Below are 22,144 nucleotides of genomic sequence, written 5' to 3'. Positions count from 1 at the left end.
CTTTGTAGCGACTTTACGTACTTCCGTACCTAGCAAATCGTGACGGGATTCGACCCGCTGAAGCTAACTAGGGCGCTTAACAACGACGTCTCGCGCCAAGACCAGCACAACAAATACTTCCATGTTTGTCGCGACTGACCAACTTCTCAATCAATTGATTGGGTTTGAGTGAACAGAACTTTATCCAGAATCATCCGATGCAATTCGATTACACGCGAGCAAATCAAATTTGCAGGCTAATTACCACACCTTAATGCGGCACACCTTGTCTCGGACATTGGGCCATCGGCCTGCCGACCTCCTACCATAACATCAACCACCAACATCGCGCTCTACTTACAGTTGCCATGTCCCCCATGAACCCACCATCTACACGGATTCGTAAACGGCCGGCTCCTCAGCGACCGCTGCCAGATCCACAACAAACCCCTTCCGGTAGGCATGATTCTTCTCTGTGCGATACTCAGACATGTTAATGATGAATAGTGTTACAGAGACGGAGCACCAGGATACAGTCAAGGACGCGCCATGTCTCAGTAACTTATATTCCAGGATCTTACCACGCATCTCAAAGCCCCCGCGAGCAACGACCAACAGCGGCTCAGACTTCACAGCCTCTTGGAGAGACCTCATATACAGCTGTCGAAGCATCGGCGCGGGCACCTTCAAGCGCACATGCTCAAGGTTCGTTGTGCGTACTGTTTTCGGCGAATAGTGCTGATCTATATCATACATCAGAACATCTTTCTTCACCAGAGAAACAGATTTACCAAACTCGGAAGCGAGGACTTGACACATCCTTCGAGACCAGTGGCGAAAGACCCCTCAAATGCGCTCGTTTGACCCGGAGGAACTTGAAAGAATTGGAAAATATGGGAGGACAGCGAAGGCAGTCCGCTGGGAAAGGGTCTACTGGACGCTCATCTTCCACAACCACTACTACTAACAAGGATCTGGGTCTACACCGCCATCAACCAAAATCAAAGTCCTCATACTCCGGGACAAAGTCAACCCAGTCAAAACAAAGCACTTCCACGACGGACTCGGGTTTTCCGGATATCGCTTTTCAAAATGGGATTTTGAATCCAAACTGCTCCAAGCCTCCTGCAAATCTCGAATCACGTCAAGACCGAATCGACAGAAGCCGAGAGACAGCCTCACCAAGCGAGTCAGATTATCAGTACTTTGCCTCCGCTATCCGAAGAGCACCAAATGAAGCGTCGGTACTGTATGAAACATCCATGCTGCTGCAGCGTTATAACGAGTCCGGATATCACAAGTCGTACAACCAAGCCTTCAACAACTTCCCAAAGAATATCGGATTTAATGACGACCTTTCAGCTGCACAGCCAGATATGGTCGAGGGTCTTGATCTAACACAGTTTGACCCGTTCCCCGCCCGCGAGCAGCTTGGTGGAGCGGCTACAGTGTATTCCGGCCCGGAAGCTACTACTTTGCCACATCTAGCTGGAGAGTGGAAAGGTCCAGGAAAAGACATGATACTCGCACAGACTCAAGCAGCATACGACGGTGCTTGTATGGTTTACGGCAGAAATGAAGCACGTTCATACCTCGAGAGCCCTGATCCTCCAGGTTATGCCTTTGTTTCGACTTTCACTACCGACGGCACTACCGTTAACACCTTTGCGCACTATTCATCTGAGACCCAAGGCCAAGTCAAATATCACCAATATCCTGAATCAAGCTCTTTGCTCATATCAAGCTATCAAGATTTTAAGAAAAGCAGACGAAGACTGAGGAATCTACAGGACGATGCCAAAGAAACCTCGGAGAAGTTAAGGGACGAGTTGAACGAGAAGTGGTTAGCAAATCATCGATCCTCTGTCGGTCTAAGTATACCAGCCGAAACTGCGAACGCTACAGATTGTGATAGCCACGACTATGACGACGATGAGGATCCCAACAATCAATTACTAGCAGAATACTGGACGAGTTTCCCGACAAACAATGAGCCTGACTCCTCTGCGCAAGTTCCTGCTGTAGACAGTGTCTACGCTCCACCGTATGCAAATCTCCCGGCGAACGATGAGGATGATCACTTCATACAGAGTTCCCATACGAACAACAGATACATTTCGCCCGATGGCCCAACATTCCCTCCAATCACTCCGCCACAATCGACAAAAGACGCATCGCTTCCACTTGAGCCGAGTGGAGATGTCGAACAGGCTAAAGGACGTGGTAATAAGAGGACTCGCCGGACCCGGAGGCAAGCTATTATTGTCGACTCGCGAAAGCCTCGCAGAAAACATGAGGGTTAAACATTCTGATCTCCGTTCACGACGGGAAGAATTTGCCTGGTACCAGCTTCCATCACCTGTCCCTGCATTGCAACTCTTCATACTCATCTCTTCTTCTGCATCTTTCGGCCACTTCTCGACACCGTCGCCATCCACCAGTACTAGTGCTTGTCTATTTGTCCTCTCAGCGCCTGCAACTCCCCTTTTTCCTGTCGATCTTATTATGATACCCCACTTTTATCCTCTGCGTCAAATATCCGCCTCCCGTGGGCACGGTTGTCGCCTTGTGCGCTCTGGGAAGTCGCCCAGGGAGGTCGAGCATCTAGAAGCTGCGTTAAGCTTTAATCCAAGATACCAGAATATCCAGAATCATTGCTGCATCCTCACTTCGTTTCATGCTCAATCAATGCAGACTGTGAGAATCATGACATAGTCACTTAGCAGCTCCTTCTTCCCTTCCACTTCCCCCTCTCTTACATATCCATCCGCTTCTTCCTCCTAGAAACGGCATTTGATCGACCTCAGAATTGATTTGCAGTAATGCACGTATCATCTATGCATTCACGTGTACGAATGGCCCGCGCCAAGTAGGACGAGAATGCATAACTCGTCCAATCAATCCATTTGATGCGGCGGAGATCGTCACGACTCATATGTTCCGTGATTATTTGTTCTAGGCTAGTTAAATCCAAAGGAATATCCGCTGTGGAAATTCCTTTGTCACGCTCCTTGCATGCGGCCCCTACACTAGTAAGGAAAGATGCAGTCTCGAGGCTGGGATTAGCTATCAACATGCCTCTCGGTCGACTATAAGAGAAGGAGCAGCCTCGTAAGATCGGCACAAACAACATTCAACATCTGAACCCGCAGGCGAACGTAGAAGTGATAAACGAGATAGGGCGTGATGTCATAGAGAAAACGGCGGAACGACCAAAGGATTAGCACGAGAGCTAATCTATTTGGAAGACTCGCAGGTTTCGCTGATTGATTGTCAGCTGCTGCGTGATACAAGGGACATGATTTTGATTCGTGATAGAAGCGGGAAAACATGATAATGAAGAAACAGATTGGAGACCTTGAAGAACTAGATAGGTGACATGAGTAGTGAATCTCTAGAGAGAGTATGTAGGGCACGCATGAATGGTATGAGGTAGGGTAGTTGAGGATAAAGAGGAGGTTATGCTGTCAGAGGCTCAGGACTGAGGTTTTGCTCTCGAGCACGACAGACGGTGAGTTAGCTGTGCCTGGACTCATCTTTGACGGGGCCTGCGTTTTCGCGCGAATTGACAATTTGAACGATCTTGTGCCTCTCTTGCTGGAAGCAAAGTGCCGGACGATATCCACTTTAAAGGGATCGGAAATTCGGGTAGGATCATCTCGCGACAGGTTGTCCATCTCTTTTCGGAGCCTATTTTTGATTGCGTGAGGATAGTCGGGGTGAGTGGTGGAGACTTGGGTATTAACGGCTTCCAGGATCAAATCATCAACTGCTTTGCCCAGTGGGATTTTTCAAGTTCAATCGAATTCGCAAAAGCCGAGCCGAGAACACAATTGATGTAACTCTGTTTAATCTGATTGGCAATATTGGCGGAGAAGTTGATTAGGGGAATGATTTGTTTGATTGTTTTGTTGATTCGATCTCGAATCCCGCTGGTTTGGGTATGGAATAAAGTGTTGGCCTCCTCAAGCGTGCCGTAGTCTTGGACGAGCTCTGGGTAGTTCGACACCACCCACCCAAAAGAACATCGCAAATCGCAAAAGTAGCAGGTCCGGATGATTGCAGTCAGTAAGTGCATGGCTTTCTTCGGTCCATCGTGCTTCTGAAATTGTCTTCTTGTCTCGCGAGGCTTTTGCCTATGGGCCTTTTCGCTTGCCAGCAAATATGCTGACATATCACCCACCCAATATCTTCGCCCAAGGCTGGTGTTTTTGAATAAGGCTATCTTGGATAATGTCCATTGACCAATGTTCGATGAATCCTTCGTAGAGGAGTGGGACAAGAAATCGGTGAGGAGCTCCCCACTGCTTGAAGTAGTATTGTTGTCTCACGATGGCTGGATGGATCTAAGAATCGGTATCTTGGCTTCTAGCTCGTCGAAAGTTCCCTTGATGTCCGCACTTCCGGTATCCGAATCATGGATATAGTCCATTTTCGAGAAATTCCAGGCTTTGAGCTATGATAATGCTTTGAGTTAGAGATTTAGACAATTTCAAGTGCTTACATAGTGAGATGATCAAACACTTACTATTAAGCTAGAGAAGGACACGAATTGGTTTATGGGATATAGAAAAGTCTGGGCAGGAAGCACGGATATCAGTCAATGGCGAGAATTGAAGTCTAAGGAATAGACTGTGCGAGCCAGAGTTGAACCTGGCCGTCGACTAATGCTCGTGAGATGGGGAATAGTGATACTTGGGAAAGCGGAGCGTGAGGAAAGACGAACTTGCGTTGTTTTGAGAAGGAAGAGGAGAGCTCTGTTTTGTCGTTCTCGAGGGGCGAAGAACGAGGAGAGAAGAAGCCAGGTGGTGAATTGATTTCATGAAGTGAGTGGATAGCAAGATTGTATCTAGTTGTGAATGGCCTCAAAGTTGGATGGTAGGCAAGCAATTAAGACTAGCTTGAAGAGCTTGCTCACCAACCTTGGAGATACGATCGTTGATAGGAATAAGAGCGTTTCAAAGAAGTGAAATGGAGATGAAAAACATCTCGAGCACGTGTACATAAGTCGGCGGTGTCAAGTGGAGGGCCTACCACAAAATCAAATTCACCACAAGATACAGAAATGGAAGGAACGAATCTGAAGAATGGAAGGTGGGAGCATTTCTAACTTTCTGTCTCTTTTCTCTCTGCACATTGGCCCCCATTCTCCCATCCCAAGTGTGACAACCTGATTATCTTCTGCGGATCCCCAGCGCTGTTGTGTTTCATCAATCTCGAGTGGCGTATGCAGACGAAGCCGCAGGCATTTTCTCAGCCTCCACTGATCCGTCTGTCCACTTGATTCAAGCACAAGGCGACGTAGTCTCCATCCACTGAATTTAGTTGATCAAGAGTACAAGAGGACAGAGCTACAATGGCCACTGGATGGTTGAGTAAGTTAGAAGCTTGGGCAGAGGGAGTCAACATGTTCTAACTTGGGCTACAGACAACCCTGCCAATCGCGCCTATTTTCTAGGAACTGTTGTCCCAACCAGGAAGCAGTCTGCGCCGGAGAAGTGGGATGCCTGCGGAGAAGAGCTGGACTTGCGTGCGGGAAGACTGCGGGCTTATCGCCTGGCACAAGAAGCCGCGGAAGACCAGATATTGACAACTGTAGCAAGATGGAAGAGGGTACTGCCTGCAATCGGAAGTGCCAGCACGATGCTGGCGCACGATGGCTCTCCTACGTTAAACATTGGGAATGTAAAAGTGGATGTGGGAATGAAGAGAGGGCTGTGCACGGTCGCTGTGTACTTGGATGGAAGCATCACAGCATACAGGATTGCAAGGCTTGTCTCTCCTGCAGCCCCACCAGAAGACCAGTTCACAAAGCAGTGGACGGATTACTTAAAGGCGAATAATCCAGGAGGTGCGTTACAGGGAGACTTCTTTGCCAGATGTTTTGCTGCTGTTATGTAAGTGCCGCCTGGTCGAGTGGGAGGGATCTGACTAACACATACCAGCTTCTGCATGGAATCAAGAGAATGGAGCGATGGTGTGGTAGATGTAACGACCCGTGGGGGACGTGACCAAATTTTTCGGCGATTTGCTAGCGACAAATGGGTGCAAGGTTGGCTGAGAGCAAGAGTGGCTCACATAGTACACAATGCAATGGTTTACGGCCCAATTCTGCCAGACCAGGCCCGGCTGCTGTTCAGTTGAACATGAGAAATTTCAATCGGGAGGTCTCTGTCGCGGTGATGAGGATCTGGTATGACCAGCTAGATGTCCGACCACCAGCAGATTTGAGCCAGGGGTATAGGTTGGACCAGGGCCAAGTGTCGGCTTTGCTGAGGGATGAACTGGGTGATGGTATTCTAGGTACTATTAGAGACAGACTACGGTTCGACGATATTCTGGTGGAGCGAGACCCTGGACGGAAGCCCAAGCAGCTTATTGTGAACATAAACAGGGTTCGGACGGGCGCTTCGGTACATGATCTCCCAGGACGGGCAAGAGATCGGTTTTGAAAGAGGATGGGCTTAAGACAGCTGAATAACTGTTGCTGTGCTTTCGTTACTGAACTAACACCAATTATTACTAAACTAAGGGAAGCAGGAGGTAGTTTCATGATCATAAAAAGAATGCTTATTCACGAACTTATACCTTATTAATCATAAAAAAAATGACCTGAGATGTGACGCATGTTTTGCCACTCATAGGTTTGCGCCGGAGTGGGCTTGTAATTGTGTAACTCATCCAAGTCTCTCTGATCCAAGTTCTTGAAATACAGGCGGAAATCTCGGCGAGTTGGGGTAACGCGGATTGAAACTTGTGATTTTTTGGAAACATGAACTTCTTGAACTAGTTATTATCTTGGTTCAGGTAGGTGGAAGTTGGATTTCTGTCGTTAGAGTTTAACGTTCATATGCTTCATGTTGATGCGTGTCTTGAGATTATCACTATATCACTCAAGGGGGAGCATTTTGAGGGATTGCACTGACTTCCATTCCCTTTTTGGCCTTCAAGGCCACGCATAATTCTCTGGGGTATGTACAATAGATATGATGATGTTGAGGAAAGGTTATGTGAGGTGCTAATAAGCAGGGGGACCCATCCTCCGGTGTGCTTGTACTTTGGCCTTTTCATTCGGCGGGTTGGAAAATGTGCTCTGATGGAAGAATGTGAAAAAACGATGACATAGATATAGATGGTAGGTACAAACGATAACATGGTAATGAATAGATTGTATGTGAGATTTGATGTGAGATGAAGGTTGTGAGGTTAGGATGGAGGGGAGGTTAAAGGAGGAGGAGTCTGTTGGATTAGTAGGTCTCTTTCGCGTAGTTGCTGCGTCCGGACCTTGCTTCGCCTTGCGGCTCTGACAAACGTGGTTGGGCGGGAATTCCCAGCAAATAAATGGTCCAGCTCTACCGTCATTCGGTCTGGAATGGCATGATTGCCTCTTTTAATTGCACTGGTTTGCCGTTTCAGCTCGGTAGTCGATCCACTGGCGTCGCAAATGCTCGGATGATTGCTCAGTACATGTCCTGTATGCTTCAACATTTATGGCCACGTAGGCCTTTGTCCGAGGAGAAGAAAGGTCCACCGAATTGCTGCATGCCGACCCCAAGACATGCGTGATTTGGGATGAGGTAATCTGGCTGATCACTCTCGCCCCAGAATCGAGTTCCTTTATGATGTCTGCTATTGGAATTTTTGCGGATGCATGCAATGTTGACTTTATCTCGGTAATAAACCCCGCAACTTCATTTCTCGCGACAGCGAGCCCACCAAGATCTTCTGGTATTTGTGGCCAGTGGGTGGCGACCCACGAGGCAATGTCCTCCAACTAGAAGCAGAAATGGGCTGTTCTTGTGAGGGCGCGGAGCAGCTGCATTGACTTCTGTCTTCCCCCTTTGTTCTTGAAGACCCGCGGGTTGTGGTGAGTCTTTCGAACTCGCTTAGAGGGCTCTTGGTCTGCCAGTAAATATGATTGACTGTTGCCGTTCCAGTACTGGATGCCCTCTGGTACGTAACGGATGAGCGGCATGTTGGTCAAATTCCAGTGGGACCATGATGGTGCTGGGAGGAGTTGCCGGCTGGTCTTATCAGCGGGTAGTTGCGGATTGTGGAGGTGATCACTGAGTATGTCAAGGAGATTTGGCTTGAGTATTACTAAACTCGAGTTGGACAAAAGAATATTATCTATAGGCTTGATAGCAGCTTTATAGTCTGTATCTGTCAGAATTGCAGTTATATAAGGAGCTACTATAGAGAGAGAGAATCTCCTATCTAAAGGGGTAGCGTACTTAGTAGTACGGCCTATAGTACTAAGTCTACGCTTATAGTCCTTATATTTAAAATAGCTGTGACGCCGCGTAGTATATAGAGTATAGAGACTACTCTTTTACTTCTAGCTAGCTCGGCTATAGCTATAGCTATCCCCTTTAGGAAGTGCTTTAGCTAGCCTCTTTTCTAGAGTATTATGGTGGGGTAGTGTAGTTCTGGGTCGGAAGATAGTTGGCCTGTTCTGTAAGGTTATATAGATAGGCGCGATAGCGCGTAACGAATATATTATCTTCTCTCTCCTACTCTTACTACCTGTTTAGTTAGTAGTCCTCTACGTCCCTGCTTACTATGCACTTTAATAGTACTACCCTACTTTTTTATATTAGTGACCTACGTAGGGAACTAGAAGTAAAGTAGAGGAATAGTTAGGATATAGCTAAGCTAGTAGTAAAGGTAGGAGTTAGAATTTCACTACTTAGTAACTTAGTTATAGTAATAGATAGATATATAGGAAATAACTAGAAAAAAGGGGCTTAGAGAGCCCTTATTTAGCGGATAGGATATCGGGAAACAGTGGAATATAAGTAGAGAGGGCTAAGGAGGCACGGAAGGGAAAGTTATTATAATAAGCTTAGAAGACGAGGTTACTATAGTAATAGAGAAAGTTTATACGAGGAAAATAAGTAGGGAATAGATAAATATAAAAAGAAAGCGGGTCTAATATAAAAAAGGGGCCTGAAGTAGGGCGAAAAAGGGATATAAGGAAAAAGGATTAGGGAAGTTAGAGTAGTTAGGAGAGCTAAGTCTAGAAGTTATAAGAAGTATAATCGCTACGCTTTTACTAGTAACTCTAGCACTTTCAACTCTAGTAACATTAGGTATACTATACTTTATAAGCAGGCACTAAAGGTTTAAATTATTTACTGAATTCCCTGATATAACTATATTTCTAGGAGATCCTAAGAACTAAAGAGCACTAGGCACAGAGGAAAGTAATATAATAGAATATATTTAAGTCCGGGAGGAAAGTTATTAAGAATCGAGGACTATGAATTCTAGGATAGTAGAAGTTAAGTATATTTTAGTTATACTAGCCCCGGGTATACTAGGCGCGCTATACTTTAAGGGAGCTAATATTATAGAGTTCTTGGAATAGTATACTAATTAGTGTGATAACGCCTAATTAAAGGATACAGACTAAATCAAATAGCTTCCCTGATATTATAATCTTACTATTAGTTAGTATATTAAGATACTACTAGAGTAGACGAGTAAGAATTAGGAAGAGCTAGTAGTCTCTCTTTTAGAGGAGTATAAGGATCAGGATACTTTTTAACAGATGAACTCCTAATTATTCCTTAAGGCTCTAAAGTTAAAATCACGAACTATAGAAAGCGATATAAAGTAGTTTATTCGATAATTTACTATAATATTAGCTATCCTAGTAAAAAGGGGCTAGTTAAAAAATTACACTCGGGGAGTATAGTTCTTAAATAAGCTGCTAGGAGACGTTTATAGGAAGGTAATACATAAGAATAAGATTAATATTAATAAGCCGGGTATAATTAAGTTTAATAACTTAGTTAAGATAGCTACTGAGATTTATATGTTTAATAAGATAGTCCAGGAGTTTTCCGATAGTCGCGTGAAATAGGAGGGCCTTAGTGAATTAGTAGATTCGCTTAGCTAAGTACTTATCGCTCTTAAGGCAGAAGGTTAGCTAGTTCCTCTTATTATTAACTTAAAGACTATATCTATAGAAGTAGTAAAGGAGATAACCTAGGTATTTAACGCGCTAGCGCTAGCTATAAGAGTGTCGCAGGCTTTATAAGTACCTAGGGGAAGATCAGGATTTAGCCTGCTTAGCGGGGGAAATTAGTTAGGAGCTTACTTAGTAGGACTTAGTGATTAAGTTAATTTATCTAGACTGCTATAAGGGGCTTACTCGAGCTAACCCCGGCGTCTGAATAACTCGCTAATTAGAGTATATGCGGTAGGTACTTATAAGGATCGCTAGAACTAATATTTCTACTATTTAGAAAATAGGTATTTCCGTAGGGACTACTTAGATTTCCTAATAGATATAGAAAGGGGGCTCGTGTATAACTATTAGGGCTAGATATATTATAAACGCGCGAGTAGCAGGGAGCAGTTAGTCAGGTAGCGCAGGAGAGTCCTAGTAATAGAGGGTATACGAGCTAGTTAGAGGGGAACCTTAATACAAGGAACTAGTAAGGGATAAGCTAAGGGGAGTAGTTCGATAGTATAGCTAATATAAGTACTATAGTACCCTATAAATAAGGCTGAACCTATAAAGGTAATAGTAGTAAGGGTAATAACTTGGGATAAATCAGATATTAAAGAAGATAAGGGGGACTAGGGTTAGGGTTTGAGGTTTGGGTTATATTTGTTTCTAACTACGCTAGCTTGCGACGAGTGTTTTTATCTCTCTCTAATAGTCTTGAAATACAGAAGGACTATACTAATAATACAGAGGGTAAGAGCCTGAAGGTGTCAGGGGTACAGAAGGTAGAGTACTAAGATAGAAGGAGATAATACAGGGTAAGTGGAGTATGTACCAAAGGGTAAGTAAAGTGTGTATCAGAGGGTAGGCGTAGTGTGTACCAAAGGGTAGGTAGAGTGTGTGCCAAAGGGTAGGTAAAGTGTGTACCAAAGGGTAGGTGTAGTGTGAGTCGCAGGGTAGGTAGAGTGTGTACCATAGGGTAGGTAGAGTGTGTACCACAGGGTAGGTGTAGTGTGAGTCGTAGGGTAGGTAGAGTGCGTACCATAGGGTAGGTAGAGTGTGTACCCCAGGGTAGGTGAAGTGTGAGTTACTTAGGGTAAGTGGTGTGTGAGTCGCAGGGTAGGTTAAGTGTGTATTACAAGGTAGGTGTAGTGTGTACCATAGGGTAGGTAAAGTGTGTACCAAAGGGTAGGTAAAGTGTAAGTCGCAGGGTAGGTGAAGTGTGTATTACAAGGTAGGTAAGGTGTGTACCATAGGGTAGGTAGAGTGTGTACCACAGGGTAGGTGTAGTGTGAGTCGTAGGGTAGGTAGAGTGCGTACCATAGGGTAGGTAGAGTGTGTACCCCAGGGTAGGTGAAGTGTGAGTTACTTAGGGTAAGTGGTGTGTGAGTCGCAGGGTAGGTTAAGTGTGTATTACAAGGTAGGTGTAGTGTGTACCATAGGGTAGGTAAAGTGTGTACCAAAGGGTAGGTAAAGTGTAAGTCGCAGGGTAGGTGAAGTGTGTATTACAAGGTAGGTAAGGTGTGTACCATAGGGTAGGTATTGTGTGTACCAAAGGGTAGGTAGAGTGTGAGTCGCAGGGTCGGTAGAGTGTGTACTATAGGGTAGATAGAGTGTGTATCACAGGGTAGGTGAAGTGTGAGTTACTTAGGGTAAGTGGTGTGTGAGTCGCAGGGTAGGTTAAGTGTGTATTACAAGGTAGGTGTAGTGTGTACCATAGGGTAGGTAAAGTGTGTACCAAAGGGTAGGTAAAGTGTAAGTCGCAGGGTAGGTGAAGTGTGTATTACAAGGTAGGTAAGGTGTGTACCATAGGGTAGGTATTGTGTGTACCAAAGGGTAGGTAGAGTGTGAGTCGCAGGGTCGGTAGAGTGTGTACTATAGGGTAGATAGAGTGTGTATCACAGGGTAGGTGAAGTGTGAGTTACTTAGGGTAGGTGAAGTGTGTGCCGTAGGGTAGGTGTCGTGTGTGCCGTAGGGTAGGTGTAGTGTGTGTTATAGGGTAGGTGTAGTGTGTGCTGTAGGGTAGGTATAGCGTGTGCTATGAGCTACCTACGTGCTAGGATCGAGGTTGCAGCGATTCCTCGAGCCTGAGTTAGGGTGCTAGCGATATACCCGTCTAACCACTTAGCCCTAGAGTGCCCTAATAGGCCCTGTAGGGCCTTATAGGTCTTCGCTCTTTCGGCTTCCATTAGGCCTCCTGCCGAGAAGATCAGGGGGTGAAATACAGGGCCTAAGTCGCTGTATTTAAGCTGTTTAGCGTTTGCTGCCTCTGATAGCGTAGCATAGGCTTCTTCGCGTGCTGAATCCTTGTTGATTGCTACTATTTGAACGTCGTAATAGTGCCTAGAAGTACCTATAAGCACTGAAAAATCCGGTCGTTGGCTGTTTTCTAGGGCTATAGGCGTTCTAGCTGGCGTAGGCTCCGATTCCACTTTAAGGTCTTCCCGGCTAGAAAGGGTAGTAATAAATGCACGGGTAACCTGGTTATGGCGTATAATCCAGCGTCGTTCAGCACCTCTACAGGTGTCTTCGTGGCCTATTTGAGGGTAGGCTCCACAGGCGGTACAGGGCGAAATAGGGGGCTTTACAGGGAGTAAGAGCCTAGTCCGTAGTGCTTCGGTAACTGTAGAATCCGCTAAAAGGTGGTGTTTTTGCGTGGGCAGGGTTCTAAGCCAGTATCGTCCGAGGTAGCTAGCGTTCTCAAGCTTCGATTTTAGCGCTTGTTTTGATAGGGTAGGTAGAATCTTCTCTTAGGGGTCTTGGTTAACGCTAGAGAAGACCTCTTAAGCTGTCGGTACAGGGCGTCTAGGGGGTTCCGGGTAGAGATTAGAGCATATAGCCACTAGAATCGATCGAGAGGCTTCCTTAGCTGCCCTATAGAGCCCTGGGGCTAATAAGGCGTGTATAGGGAGCCCTAGGCCTCCCTCTCTCACTGGAAGAGAGAGTAAAGCCTGGCGAATTAGGGTAGTCTTCTCCCCTGGCTCCCTAGCGATTAGGGCTTGTACAGCGTACTTGATTCGTAGGTCCGCTAACCTCCAGAGGTCTAGTAGGTCTTCCGAGTACAATTGGCGCTGTAAGTGTCGTAGGAGTAGGTGTATACTACCCCGTAGGAGTAGGGTAGCGTGTTGTTTAGGGAGGTCTCGTAGGGTATATAGCGCTGTAGCGAGAGTGTCGATTTTCCCCTGGAGGAACGTTCGGCGGTGTGCTACAGGGCCTATAAAGGTCCCTAAGGCCTTAAGTCCAGTGGTTTATAACTGGGAGATAGGGCTTTCGGTGCTCTTTTGGCGGTTAAGAGCTACTGGAGAGTCCCTGAAGGCTTCTATAACTACAGGGAGTAGTGCTGTAGTTTCAGGGCTAAGGATATAGATATCGTCCAAATAAGCTATAATTGTAGCCTTCGGTAGGGTCTTTTGGAGGTGCTCTAGCAGGGGGCGGATCGCTAGAGAGAATAAGAGGGGGGCAATAGGGTCTCCTTGGCGTACTCCTTCAGCGCTTGCTAGCGTGTGGCCTTCGTTTATTACTAGCACTGAAGGCTGGTTATAGGCCCATTTAGCGGTCCGATAGAGGGTAGGGGCGTATTTAGCGACTGCGGCCGCTATTGAGGTTCGTCCGATTCAGTTATAAGCGTTGATAAGGTCTAAGGAGGCGATTTGCTGAGTTTTTAGGGTATTTGGGCCGGTAATAGCGTCGTCAAGGAGGAAGATTATAGGCTCTACACCCCCTGGGGTGCTAACGCCTAATTGGCAGGGTAGAAGCATAGACGGCTTGAAGGAGCTGATAAGGATCGCTTTTAGGGCTACCTTATAAATAAGGTCCCCTATAGCGATCGGTCGAACACCTCCGTTAGGCTTCTGAAGGCCTATAAGTCGGGAAGCACATAGGAGGTCGACCCCTGGAGCTGTACCCTGTCGAATCATATTCGCTAGGTGTGTAAGCGCTATAGTTACAGGGGAGTTTTCCGAATTTAGCGCTATATTAAGTAGCGGGCGGGTCCAGCCGCTGAGGCCAGGGGCTTTCTCTCTATTAATCGATCGAATAGCCTGTCGTATCGTTTCAGGGGTGATATTTTGCCCCGGGGAGGGGTTAGCGTTACTGAAGGGGTTATTATGCCCTATAGGGTGCTTCGAGTATAGCGTATTTAGCGTCTCTGGAGTGCTAGGAGCTAGAGGCGTAGGGTCGATTAGGGCTCTAGAGGCACGCCCTATATAGCCTTTTTCCAGAAGCTTAGTCGCTCTTTTGGCAGGGGAGTCGTTTGAGGGGGTAGGGAGTTCAGGGGGAGGTCCCTGAGTTTCAGGGATATCCGGTATAGTCGTAGGGTAGGCTTTCAGCGTTTTAGCGAGCTCTTCCTTCTGTAATCCTAGGCCGAGAACCCTGGGAAGCAGTAAAAAGTCCAGTAATTGCTTCTCTCTAGGCTGCCGTAAGAACGCTAAAGCCGCTCGATTAGCAGCCTCTGTAAATAGCGCTGCTTGCCTGGCGTGGAGACGTGTTTCAGGGACCTTAATAGTGCTATATCTCATAAGGGATTGCATATAGGGGTTTCTTAGCGCTGAGCTTATAGCGTTCAAGTGGTCTTTAGCGCTCTCGTCTAGGGGTGTAGGCGCTGAGGAAGCCTGTGGGTGTAGGGGTGTAGGTGCTGAGGTAGCCTGAGGCTGGGGGCAGTGGATCGATTGTTGTAATCCAAAGGGTAGCTCAGATGTGAGGGGGTCGGTAGGGCGTTTTAGTGTTGACGTTCTAGGGCGTTTAGGGTTTGAGGTTTGGGTTATATTTGTTTCTAACTACGCTAGCTTGCGACGAGTGTTTTTATCTCTCTCTAATAGTCTTGAAATACAGAAGGACTATACTAATAATACAGAGGGTAAGAGCCTGAAGGTGTCAGGGGTACAGAAGGTAGAGTACTAAGACAGAAGGAGATAATACAGGGTAAGTGGAGTGTGTACCAAAGGGTAAGTAAAGTGTGTATCAGAGGGTAGGCGTAGTGTGTACCAAAGGGTAGGTAGAGTGTGTACCAAAGGGTAGGTGTAGTGTGAGTCGCAGGGTAGGTAGAGTCTGTACCATAGGGTAGGCAGAGTATGTACCACAGGGTAGGTAGAGTGTGTACCAAAGGGTAGGTGTAGTGTGAGTCGCAGGGTAGGTAGAGTGTGTACCATAGGGTAGGCAGAGTATGTACCACAGGGTAGGTAGAGTGTGTACCACAGGGTAGGTGTAGTGTGAGTCGCAGGGTAGGTAGAGTGCGTACCATAGGGTAGGTAGAGTGTGTACCAAAGGGTAGGTAGAGTGTGAGTCGCAGGGTCGGTAGAGTGTGTACTATAGGGTAGATAGAGTGTGTATCACAGGGTAGGTGAAGTGTGAGTTACTTAGGGTAGGTGAAGTGTGTGCCGTAGGGTAGGTGTCGTGTGTGCCGTAGGGTAGGTGTAGTGTGTGTTATAGGGTAGGTGTAGTGTGTGCTGTAGGGTAGGTATAGCGTGTGTTATAAGCTACCTACGTGCTAGGATCGAGGTTGCAGCGATTCCTCGAGCCTGAGTTAGGGTGCTAGCGATATACCCGTCTAACCACTTAGCCCTAGAGTGCCCTAATAGGCCCTGTAGGGCCTTATAGGTCTTCGCTGTTTCGGCTTCCATTAGGCCTCCTGCCGAGAAGATCAGGGGGTGAAATACAGGGCCTAAGTCGCTGTATTTAAGCCGTTTAGCGTTTGCTGCCTCTGATAGCGTAGCATAGGCTTCTTCGCGTGCTGAATCCTTGTTGATTGCTACTATTTGAACGTCGTAATAGTGCCTAGAAGTACCTATAAGCACTGAAAAATCCGGTCGTTGGCTGTTTTCTAGGGCTATAGGCGTTCTAGCTGGCGTAGGCTCCGATTCCACTTTAAGGTCTTCCCGGCTAGAAAGGGTAGTAATAAATGCACGGGTAACCTGGTTATGGCGTATAATCCAGGGTTAGGGTTTGAGGTTTGGGTTATATTTGTTTCTAACTACGCTAGCTTGCGACGAGTGTTTTTATCTCTCTCTAATAGTCTTGAAATACAGAAGGACTATACTAATAATACAGAGGGTAAGAGCCTGAAGGTGTCAGGGGTACAGAAGGTAGAGTACTAAGACAGAAGGAGATAATACAGGGTAAGTGGAGTGTGTACCAAAGGGTAAGTAAAGTGTGTATCAGAGGGTAGGCGTAGTGTGTACCAAAGGGTAGGTAGAGTGTGTACCAAAGGGTAGGTGTAGTGTGAGTCGCAGGGTAGGTAGAGTCTGTACCATAGGGTAGGCAGAGTATGTACCACAGGGTAGGTAGAGTGTGTACCAAAGGGTAGGTGTAGTGTGAGTCGCAGGGTAGGTAGAGTGTGTACCATAGGGTAGGCAGAGTATGTACCACAGGGTAGGTAGAGTGTGTACCACAGGGTAGGTGTAGTGTGAGTCGCAGGGTAGGTAGAGTGCGTACCATAGGGTAGGTAGAGTGTGTACCAAAGGGTAGGTAGAGTGTGAGTCGCAGGGTCGGTAGAGTGTGTACTATAGGGTAGATAGAGTGTGTATCACAGGGTAGGTGAAGTGTGAGTTACTTAGGGTAGGTGAAGTGTGTGCCGTAGGGTAGGTGTCGTGTGTGCCGTAGGGTAGGTGTAGTGTGTGTTATAGGGTAGGTGTAGTGTGTGCTGTAGGGTAGGTATAGCGTGTGTTATAAGCTACCTACGTGCTAGGATCGAGGTTGCAGCGATTCCTCGAGCCTGAGTTAGGGTGCTAGCGATATACCCGTCTAACCACTTAGCCCTAGAGTGCCCTAATAGGCCCTGTAGGGCCTTATAGGTCTTCGCTGTTTCGGCTTCCATTAGGCCTCCTGCCGAGAAGATCAGGGGGTGAAATACAGGGCCTAAGTCGCTGTATTTAAGCCGTTTAGCGTTTGCTGCCTCTGATAGCGTAGCATAGGCTTCTTCGCGTGCTGAATCCTTGTTGATTGCTACTATTTGAACGTCGTAATAGTGCCTAGAAGTACCTATAAGCACTGAAAAATCCGGTCGTTGGCTGTTTTCTAGGGCTATAGGCGTTCTAGCTGGCGTAGGCTCCGATTCCACTTTAAGGTCTTCCCGGCTAGAAAGGGTAGTAATAAATGCACGGGTAACCTGGTTATGGCGTATAATCCAGCGTCGTTCAGCACCTCTACAGGTGTCTTCGTGGCCTATTTGAGGGTAGGCTCCACAGGCGGTACAGGGCGAAATAGGGGGCTTTACAGGGAGTAAGAGCCTAGTCCGTAGTGCTTCGGTAACTGTAGAATCCGCTAAAAGGTGGTGTTTTTGCGTGGGCAGGGTTCTAAGCCAGTATCGTCCGAGGTAGCTAGCGTTCTCAAGCTTCGATTTTAGCGCTTGTTTTGATAGGGTAGGTAGAATCTTCTCTTCTAGGTCTTGGTTAACACTAGAGAAGACCTCTTGGGCTGTCGGTACAGGGCGTCCAGGGGGTTCCGGGTAGAGATTAGGGCATATAGCCACTAGAATCGATCGAGAGGCTTCCTTAGCTGCCCTATAGAGCCCTGGGGCTAATAAGGCGTGTATAGGGAGCCCTAGGCCTCCCTCTCTCACTGGAAGAGAGAGTAAAGCCTGGCGAATTAGGGTAGTCTTCTCCCCTGGCTCCCTAGCGATTAGGGCTTGTACAGCGTACTTGATTCGTAGGTCTGCTAACCTCCAGAGGTCTAGTAGGTCTTCCGAGTACAATTGGCGCTGTAAGTGTCGTAGGAGTAGGTGTATACTACCCCGTAGGAGTAGGGTAGCGTGTTGTTTAGGGAGGTCTCGTAGGGTATATAGCGCTGTAGCGAGAGTGTCGATTTTCCCCTGGAGGAACGTTCGGCGGTGTGCTACAGGGCCTATAAAGGTCCCTAAGGCCTTAAGTCCAGTGGTTTGTAACTGGGAAATAGGGCTTTCGGTGCTCTTTTGGCGGTTAAGAGCTACTGGAGAGTCCCTGAAGGCTTCTATAACTACAGGGAGTAGTGCTGTAGTTTCAGGGCTAAGGATATAGATATCGTCCAAATAAGCTATAATTGTAGCCTTCGGTAGGGTCTTTTGGAGGTGCTCTAGCAGGGGGCGGATCGCTAGAGAGAATAAGAGGGGGGCAATAGGGTCTCCTTGGCGTACTCCTTCAGCGCTTGCTAGCGTGTGGCCTTCGTTTGTTACTAGCACTGAAGGCTGGTTATAGGCCCATTTAGCGGTCCGATAGAGGGTAGGGGCGTATTTAGCGACTGCGGCCGCTATTGAGGTTCGTCCGATTCGGTTATAAGCGTTGATAAGGTCTAAGGAGGCGATTTGCTGAGTTTTTAGGGTATTTAGGCCGGTAATAGCGTCGTCAAGGAGGAAGATTATAGGCTCTACACCCCCTGGGGTGCTAACGCCTAATTGGCAGGGTAGAAGCATAGACGGCTTGAAGGAGCTGATAAGGATCGCTTCTAGGGCTACCTTATAAATAAGGTCCCCTATAGCGATCGGTCGAACACCTCCGTCAGGCTTCTGAAGGCCTATAAGTCGGGAAGCACATAGGAGGTCGACCCCTGGAGCTATACCCTGTCGAATCATATTCGCTAGGTATGTAAGCGCTATAGTTACAGGGGAGTTTTCCGAATTTAGCGCTATATCAAGTAGCGGGCGGGTCCAGCCGCTGAGGCCAGGGGCTTTCTCTCTATTAATCGATCGAATAGCCTGTCGTATCGTTTCAGGGGTGATATTTTGCCCCGGGGAGGGGTTAGCGTTACTGAAGGGGTTATTATGCCCTATAGGGTGCTTCGAGTATAGCGTATTTAGCGTCTCTGGAGTGCTAGGAGCTAGAGGCGTAGGGTCGATTAGGGCTCTAGAGGCACGCCCTATATAGCCTTTTTCCAGAAGCTTAGTCGCTCTTTTGGCGGGGGAGTCGTTTGAGGGGGTAGGGAGTTCAGGGGGAGGTCCCTGAGTTTCAGGGATATCCGGTATAGTCGTAGGGTAGGCTTTCAGCGTTTTAGCGAGCTCTTCCTTCTGTAATCCTAGGCCGAGAACCCTGGGAAGCAGTAAAAAGTCCAGTAATTGCTTCTCTCTTGGCTGCCGTAAGAACGCTAAAGCCGCTCGATTAGCAGCCTCTGTAAATAGCGCTGCTTGCCTGGCGTGGAGACGTGTTTCAGGGACCTTAATAGTGCTATATCTCATAAGGGATTGCATATAGGGGTTTCTTAGCGCTGAGCTTATAGCGTTCAAGTGGTCTTTAGCGCTCTCGTCTAGGGGTGTAGGCGCTGAGGAAGCCTGTGGGTGTAGGGGTGTAGGTGCTGAGGTAGCCTGAGGCTGGGGGCAGTGGATCGATTGTTGTAATCCAAAGGGTAGCTCAGATGTGAGGGGGTCGGTAGGGCGTTTTAGTGTTGACGTTCTAGGGCGTTTAGGCGCTGAAGATGCTGTGCCTTGTGTTGATATAGGGCGTTTAGACGCTGTAGGCCCTATAGTACGGCCCTGGAGTGTTGGGTTACAGGGTAGGCTAGGTGTGGAGGTTTCGCAGGGTAGGTGAGTTGTGGTGTTTTTAGAGGGTAGGTGAGTTGTGGTAGTTTTGGAGGGTAGGTGTGTTGTAGGGGTTGTTGGGGGAGAAGAGCTTATTATTATAGGCTCTTTAGCGTGAGAGGGTGCTGAAGCTTGGGGAGCTTTAGGGGGTGATTCTAGGGGTGAGTAGCTTCGGTTGCTTATAGGGGAGCCTACTCGTGATAGTCGAGGGAAGTAGGGGCTATCAGAGGGTAGGCTAGGTGTGGTAGGCGTCTTATCGGTAGGTGTAGTTGGTATAGGCGTTGAGATAGCGTCTTCAAAGCTAGGGGTAGGGGACGATGGCGCTGTAGAGGCACTATAAAGATCTTCGTCGGACGAGCTGTCTTTGATTATAGGCTCTATAGGCTGCGTAGGGCCTATCTTTTGGCGTGTCGTAGGGCGTTGAGCCCCTGGGGAGGGTGTTCTTGCAGGGCGTTTAGTGGACGGCTTCGGGGGTATATAGCCTGTAGCGACGATTTGGGCGTATGTAGGTGACGTAGAGCCTGTAGGCGTGGGGGGTCGAGAGCCTGGGAGGGAGTCTGGTTCAGGGCCTGTAGGGCCGTCGTACGCTGGGAGTATAGCGTCTACTTCCCCTGGAATCGAGTACCAAATACCCCGTGGGGTCTGAATCCTTCGGGTGCCTGTAGGGAGGTCGGGGCCTAGAGCCGTAGGGTACTTGGAGCCTGTAGGTACTGACGGTACAGGGGTCTTAGAGCCTGTAGGTGCTGAAGGTGCGGGGTACTTGGAGCCTGAAGGCGTAGGGTGCTTAGAGCCTGTAGGTACTGAAGGTACAGGGGTCTTGGAGCCTGAAGCCGTAGGGTGCTTGGAGCCTGTAGGTGCTGAAGGTGCAGGGGTCTTGGAGCCTGTTAGTGCTGAAGGTGCGGGGTACTTGGAGCCTGGAGCCGTAGGGTGCTTAGAGCCTAGAGGGGTGGCGGTAACTTGGGCGTAGGTAGGCGATTTAGGGCTATTTGGTGCTGAAGTTACAGGGGACGGAGAGCCTGTAAAGCCTGGGTAGATATCGAATGGGGGGCTTGGTAGGGGTGGAGGGGTACTGAGATTTCGGCTTGTAGGTGCTGGAGGCGACTTATACAGGCCTGTAGCCCCTGGAGCTGTAGGGTATTCAGAGCCTGAAAGGCCTAGAGAGGCTCTGGCCTTAGGGGTAGCGGCTCGAAAGGGTGCTAGTAGCTGAGGGAAATCGATTACAGGGTAGGGGGTGCCTATAGAATCGTCGATTTCAGCGTCTAAGGGTGCTGAGGCAGAGGGGGTAGTATGGATTCGGTGCTGCGTTGATACCCTAGAGCTACCGGTGATTCCGTGGATTTTAGCGCTATGAGTCTTAATCCCGTGGGCTCCTTTACACGCTGTAGCACAGGTAGGGCAGGGAACAAGGCCTATAGGCTGTAATTGAAGCTCTGTAAAGGAATCAGTAGGGTGTTTTTTACGAATATGATCGAGAATATCGATATATTCATTTTTACACGCGGGGCATTCGAACAGCATAGTAAAAGAGGGGTAGAGGGGTAATTGCGGGGTAAAGTGCGGGGTAAAAATCAGGGGAAATATGAAAACTTAGTGATTTATCAGTAGAATTGCGAGATAACTTATAAAAGTGATGATATCTCGAAAACTAGCCGGTAGAATCGATTTTTAGACGGTGGAAATTAATCCTTAGGTGCTGAAATAGGGGGGTAAGTGAAGAATAAACGGTAAAAAATCGGAGAGGGCGACGGTGAGGTAGGCGCTAGTAAGGTAGGCGCTGGTAAGGTAGATAGGAGAGGCCTAGGGTAAGGCTTAGGGCAGGGATAAGGTAAGTATAGGGTCGATAATAGTAAAGTAGTTGAGAGAGTGATAATTCAGAAGGATAAGGTGAGAAAGTAATAAGGTAAGAGAGTAATAGTTTAGAAAGATAAGGTAAGAGAGTAATAATAGTCGAGAGAGTGATAATCGTCGAGAGAGTGATGATAGTTAAGAGAGTGATGATAGTTAAGAGAGTGATGAAGAGTGAATAATCGAAAGGGAATAGCCTTCTATATAACCCTAAGTCTGACCCTAAGCTCGACCCTAAGCTCGGCCCTAAGCTCGACCCGAAGTCCGACCCTAACCCTTAAAATATTAATTTCAAAGTATCAGTTATAAGGTTTAATCTATTGATTTCAAAGTATTAGTTATAAGGTTTAATCTATTGATTTTAAAGCATCGGTTATAAGGTTTAATCTATTGATTTCAAAGTATTAGTTATAAGGTTTAATCTATTGATTTCAAAGTATTAGTTATAAGGTTTAATCTATTGATTTCAAAGCATCGGTTATAAGGTTCAAGTTTTGATTTCAAAGCTTCGGCTCTAATAAATTTTATTCACCTTAAGTATAGCCCTATCCTCTACCCTATCCTTCACCTTATCTCTTACCTTTACCTTTATCTTTATTCTTTTACCTTTGATTCTTCGATTATCCTTTGATTTTCAGCCTTATATCTAGCCCTATCCTCTACCCTATCCTTCACCCTATCCTTCACCCTATCCTTCACCCTATCCTTCACCCTATCCTTCACCTTATCCTTCACCCTAAGTAAGGTTAATATTACTACTGTAATATCCGCTGCGCTAGTAAATTACATAGTATCTATTAGATACTATGTATCTAATTAACCTTATCCTTAACCCTAAGTCTGACCCTAAGTGTGACCCTAAGTGTGACCCTAAGTGTGACCCT

The 22,144-nt window shown here is 47.3% G+C and overlaps 3 protein-coding genes across 3 annotated transcripts; 2 read left to right on the top strand and 1 right to left on the bottom strand.

Annotated features, from left to right (window-relative positions):
- Window positions 1-347: 347 nt before the first annotated feature.
- On the top strand, window positions 348-2,282 carry ONS95_012798 (uncharacterized protein; the record flags this gene model as incomplete). Its single annotated transcript, XM_058506415.1, has 3 exons — window positions 348-435; window positions 487-684; window positions 739-2,282. The coding sequence occupies 3 exons, from the start codon at window positions 348-350 to the stop codon at window positions 2,280-2,282; spliced, it is 1,830 nt and encodes a 609-aa protein (XP_058357142.1).
- A 3,340-nt stretch (window positions 2,283-5,622) lies between these two features.
- ONS95_012797 (uncharacterized protein) lies at window positions 5,623-6,431 on the top strand (the record flags this gene model as incomplete). Its single annotated transcript, XM_058506414.1, has 3 exons — window positions 5,623-5,876; window positions 5,925-5,967; window positions 6,015-6,431. 3 exons carry the CDS (start codon window positions 5,623-5,625, stop codon window positions 6,429-6,431), a joined length of 714 nt encoding a protein of 237 aa, XP_058357141.1.
- Window positions 6,432-19,437: 13,006 nt separating this feature from the next.
- ONS95_012796 (uncharacterized protein) lies at window positions 19,438-20,933 on the bottom strand (the record flags this gene model as incomplete). The annotated part of the gene is made up of 2 exons (XM_058506413.1): window positions 19,438-19,506; window positions 19,611-20,933. The coding sequence occupies 2 exons, from the start codon at window positions 20,931-20,933 to the stop codon at window positions 19,438-19,440; spliced, it is 1,392 nt and encodes a 463-aa protein (XP_058357140.1).
- Between the last annotated feature and the right edge of the window lie 1,211 nt (window positions 20,934-22,144).

Source organism: Cadophora gregata (assembly GCF_030347475.1).
Source record: "Cadophora gregata isolate MNR1 chromosome Unknown scaffold_7, whole genome shotgun sequence".
Lineage (NCBI taxonomy): Eukaryota > Fungi > Ascomycota > Leotiomycetes > Helotiales > Ploettnerulaceae > Cadophora > Cadophora gregata.
This window is presented reverse-complemented; position numbering and strand designations above follow the sequence as displayed.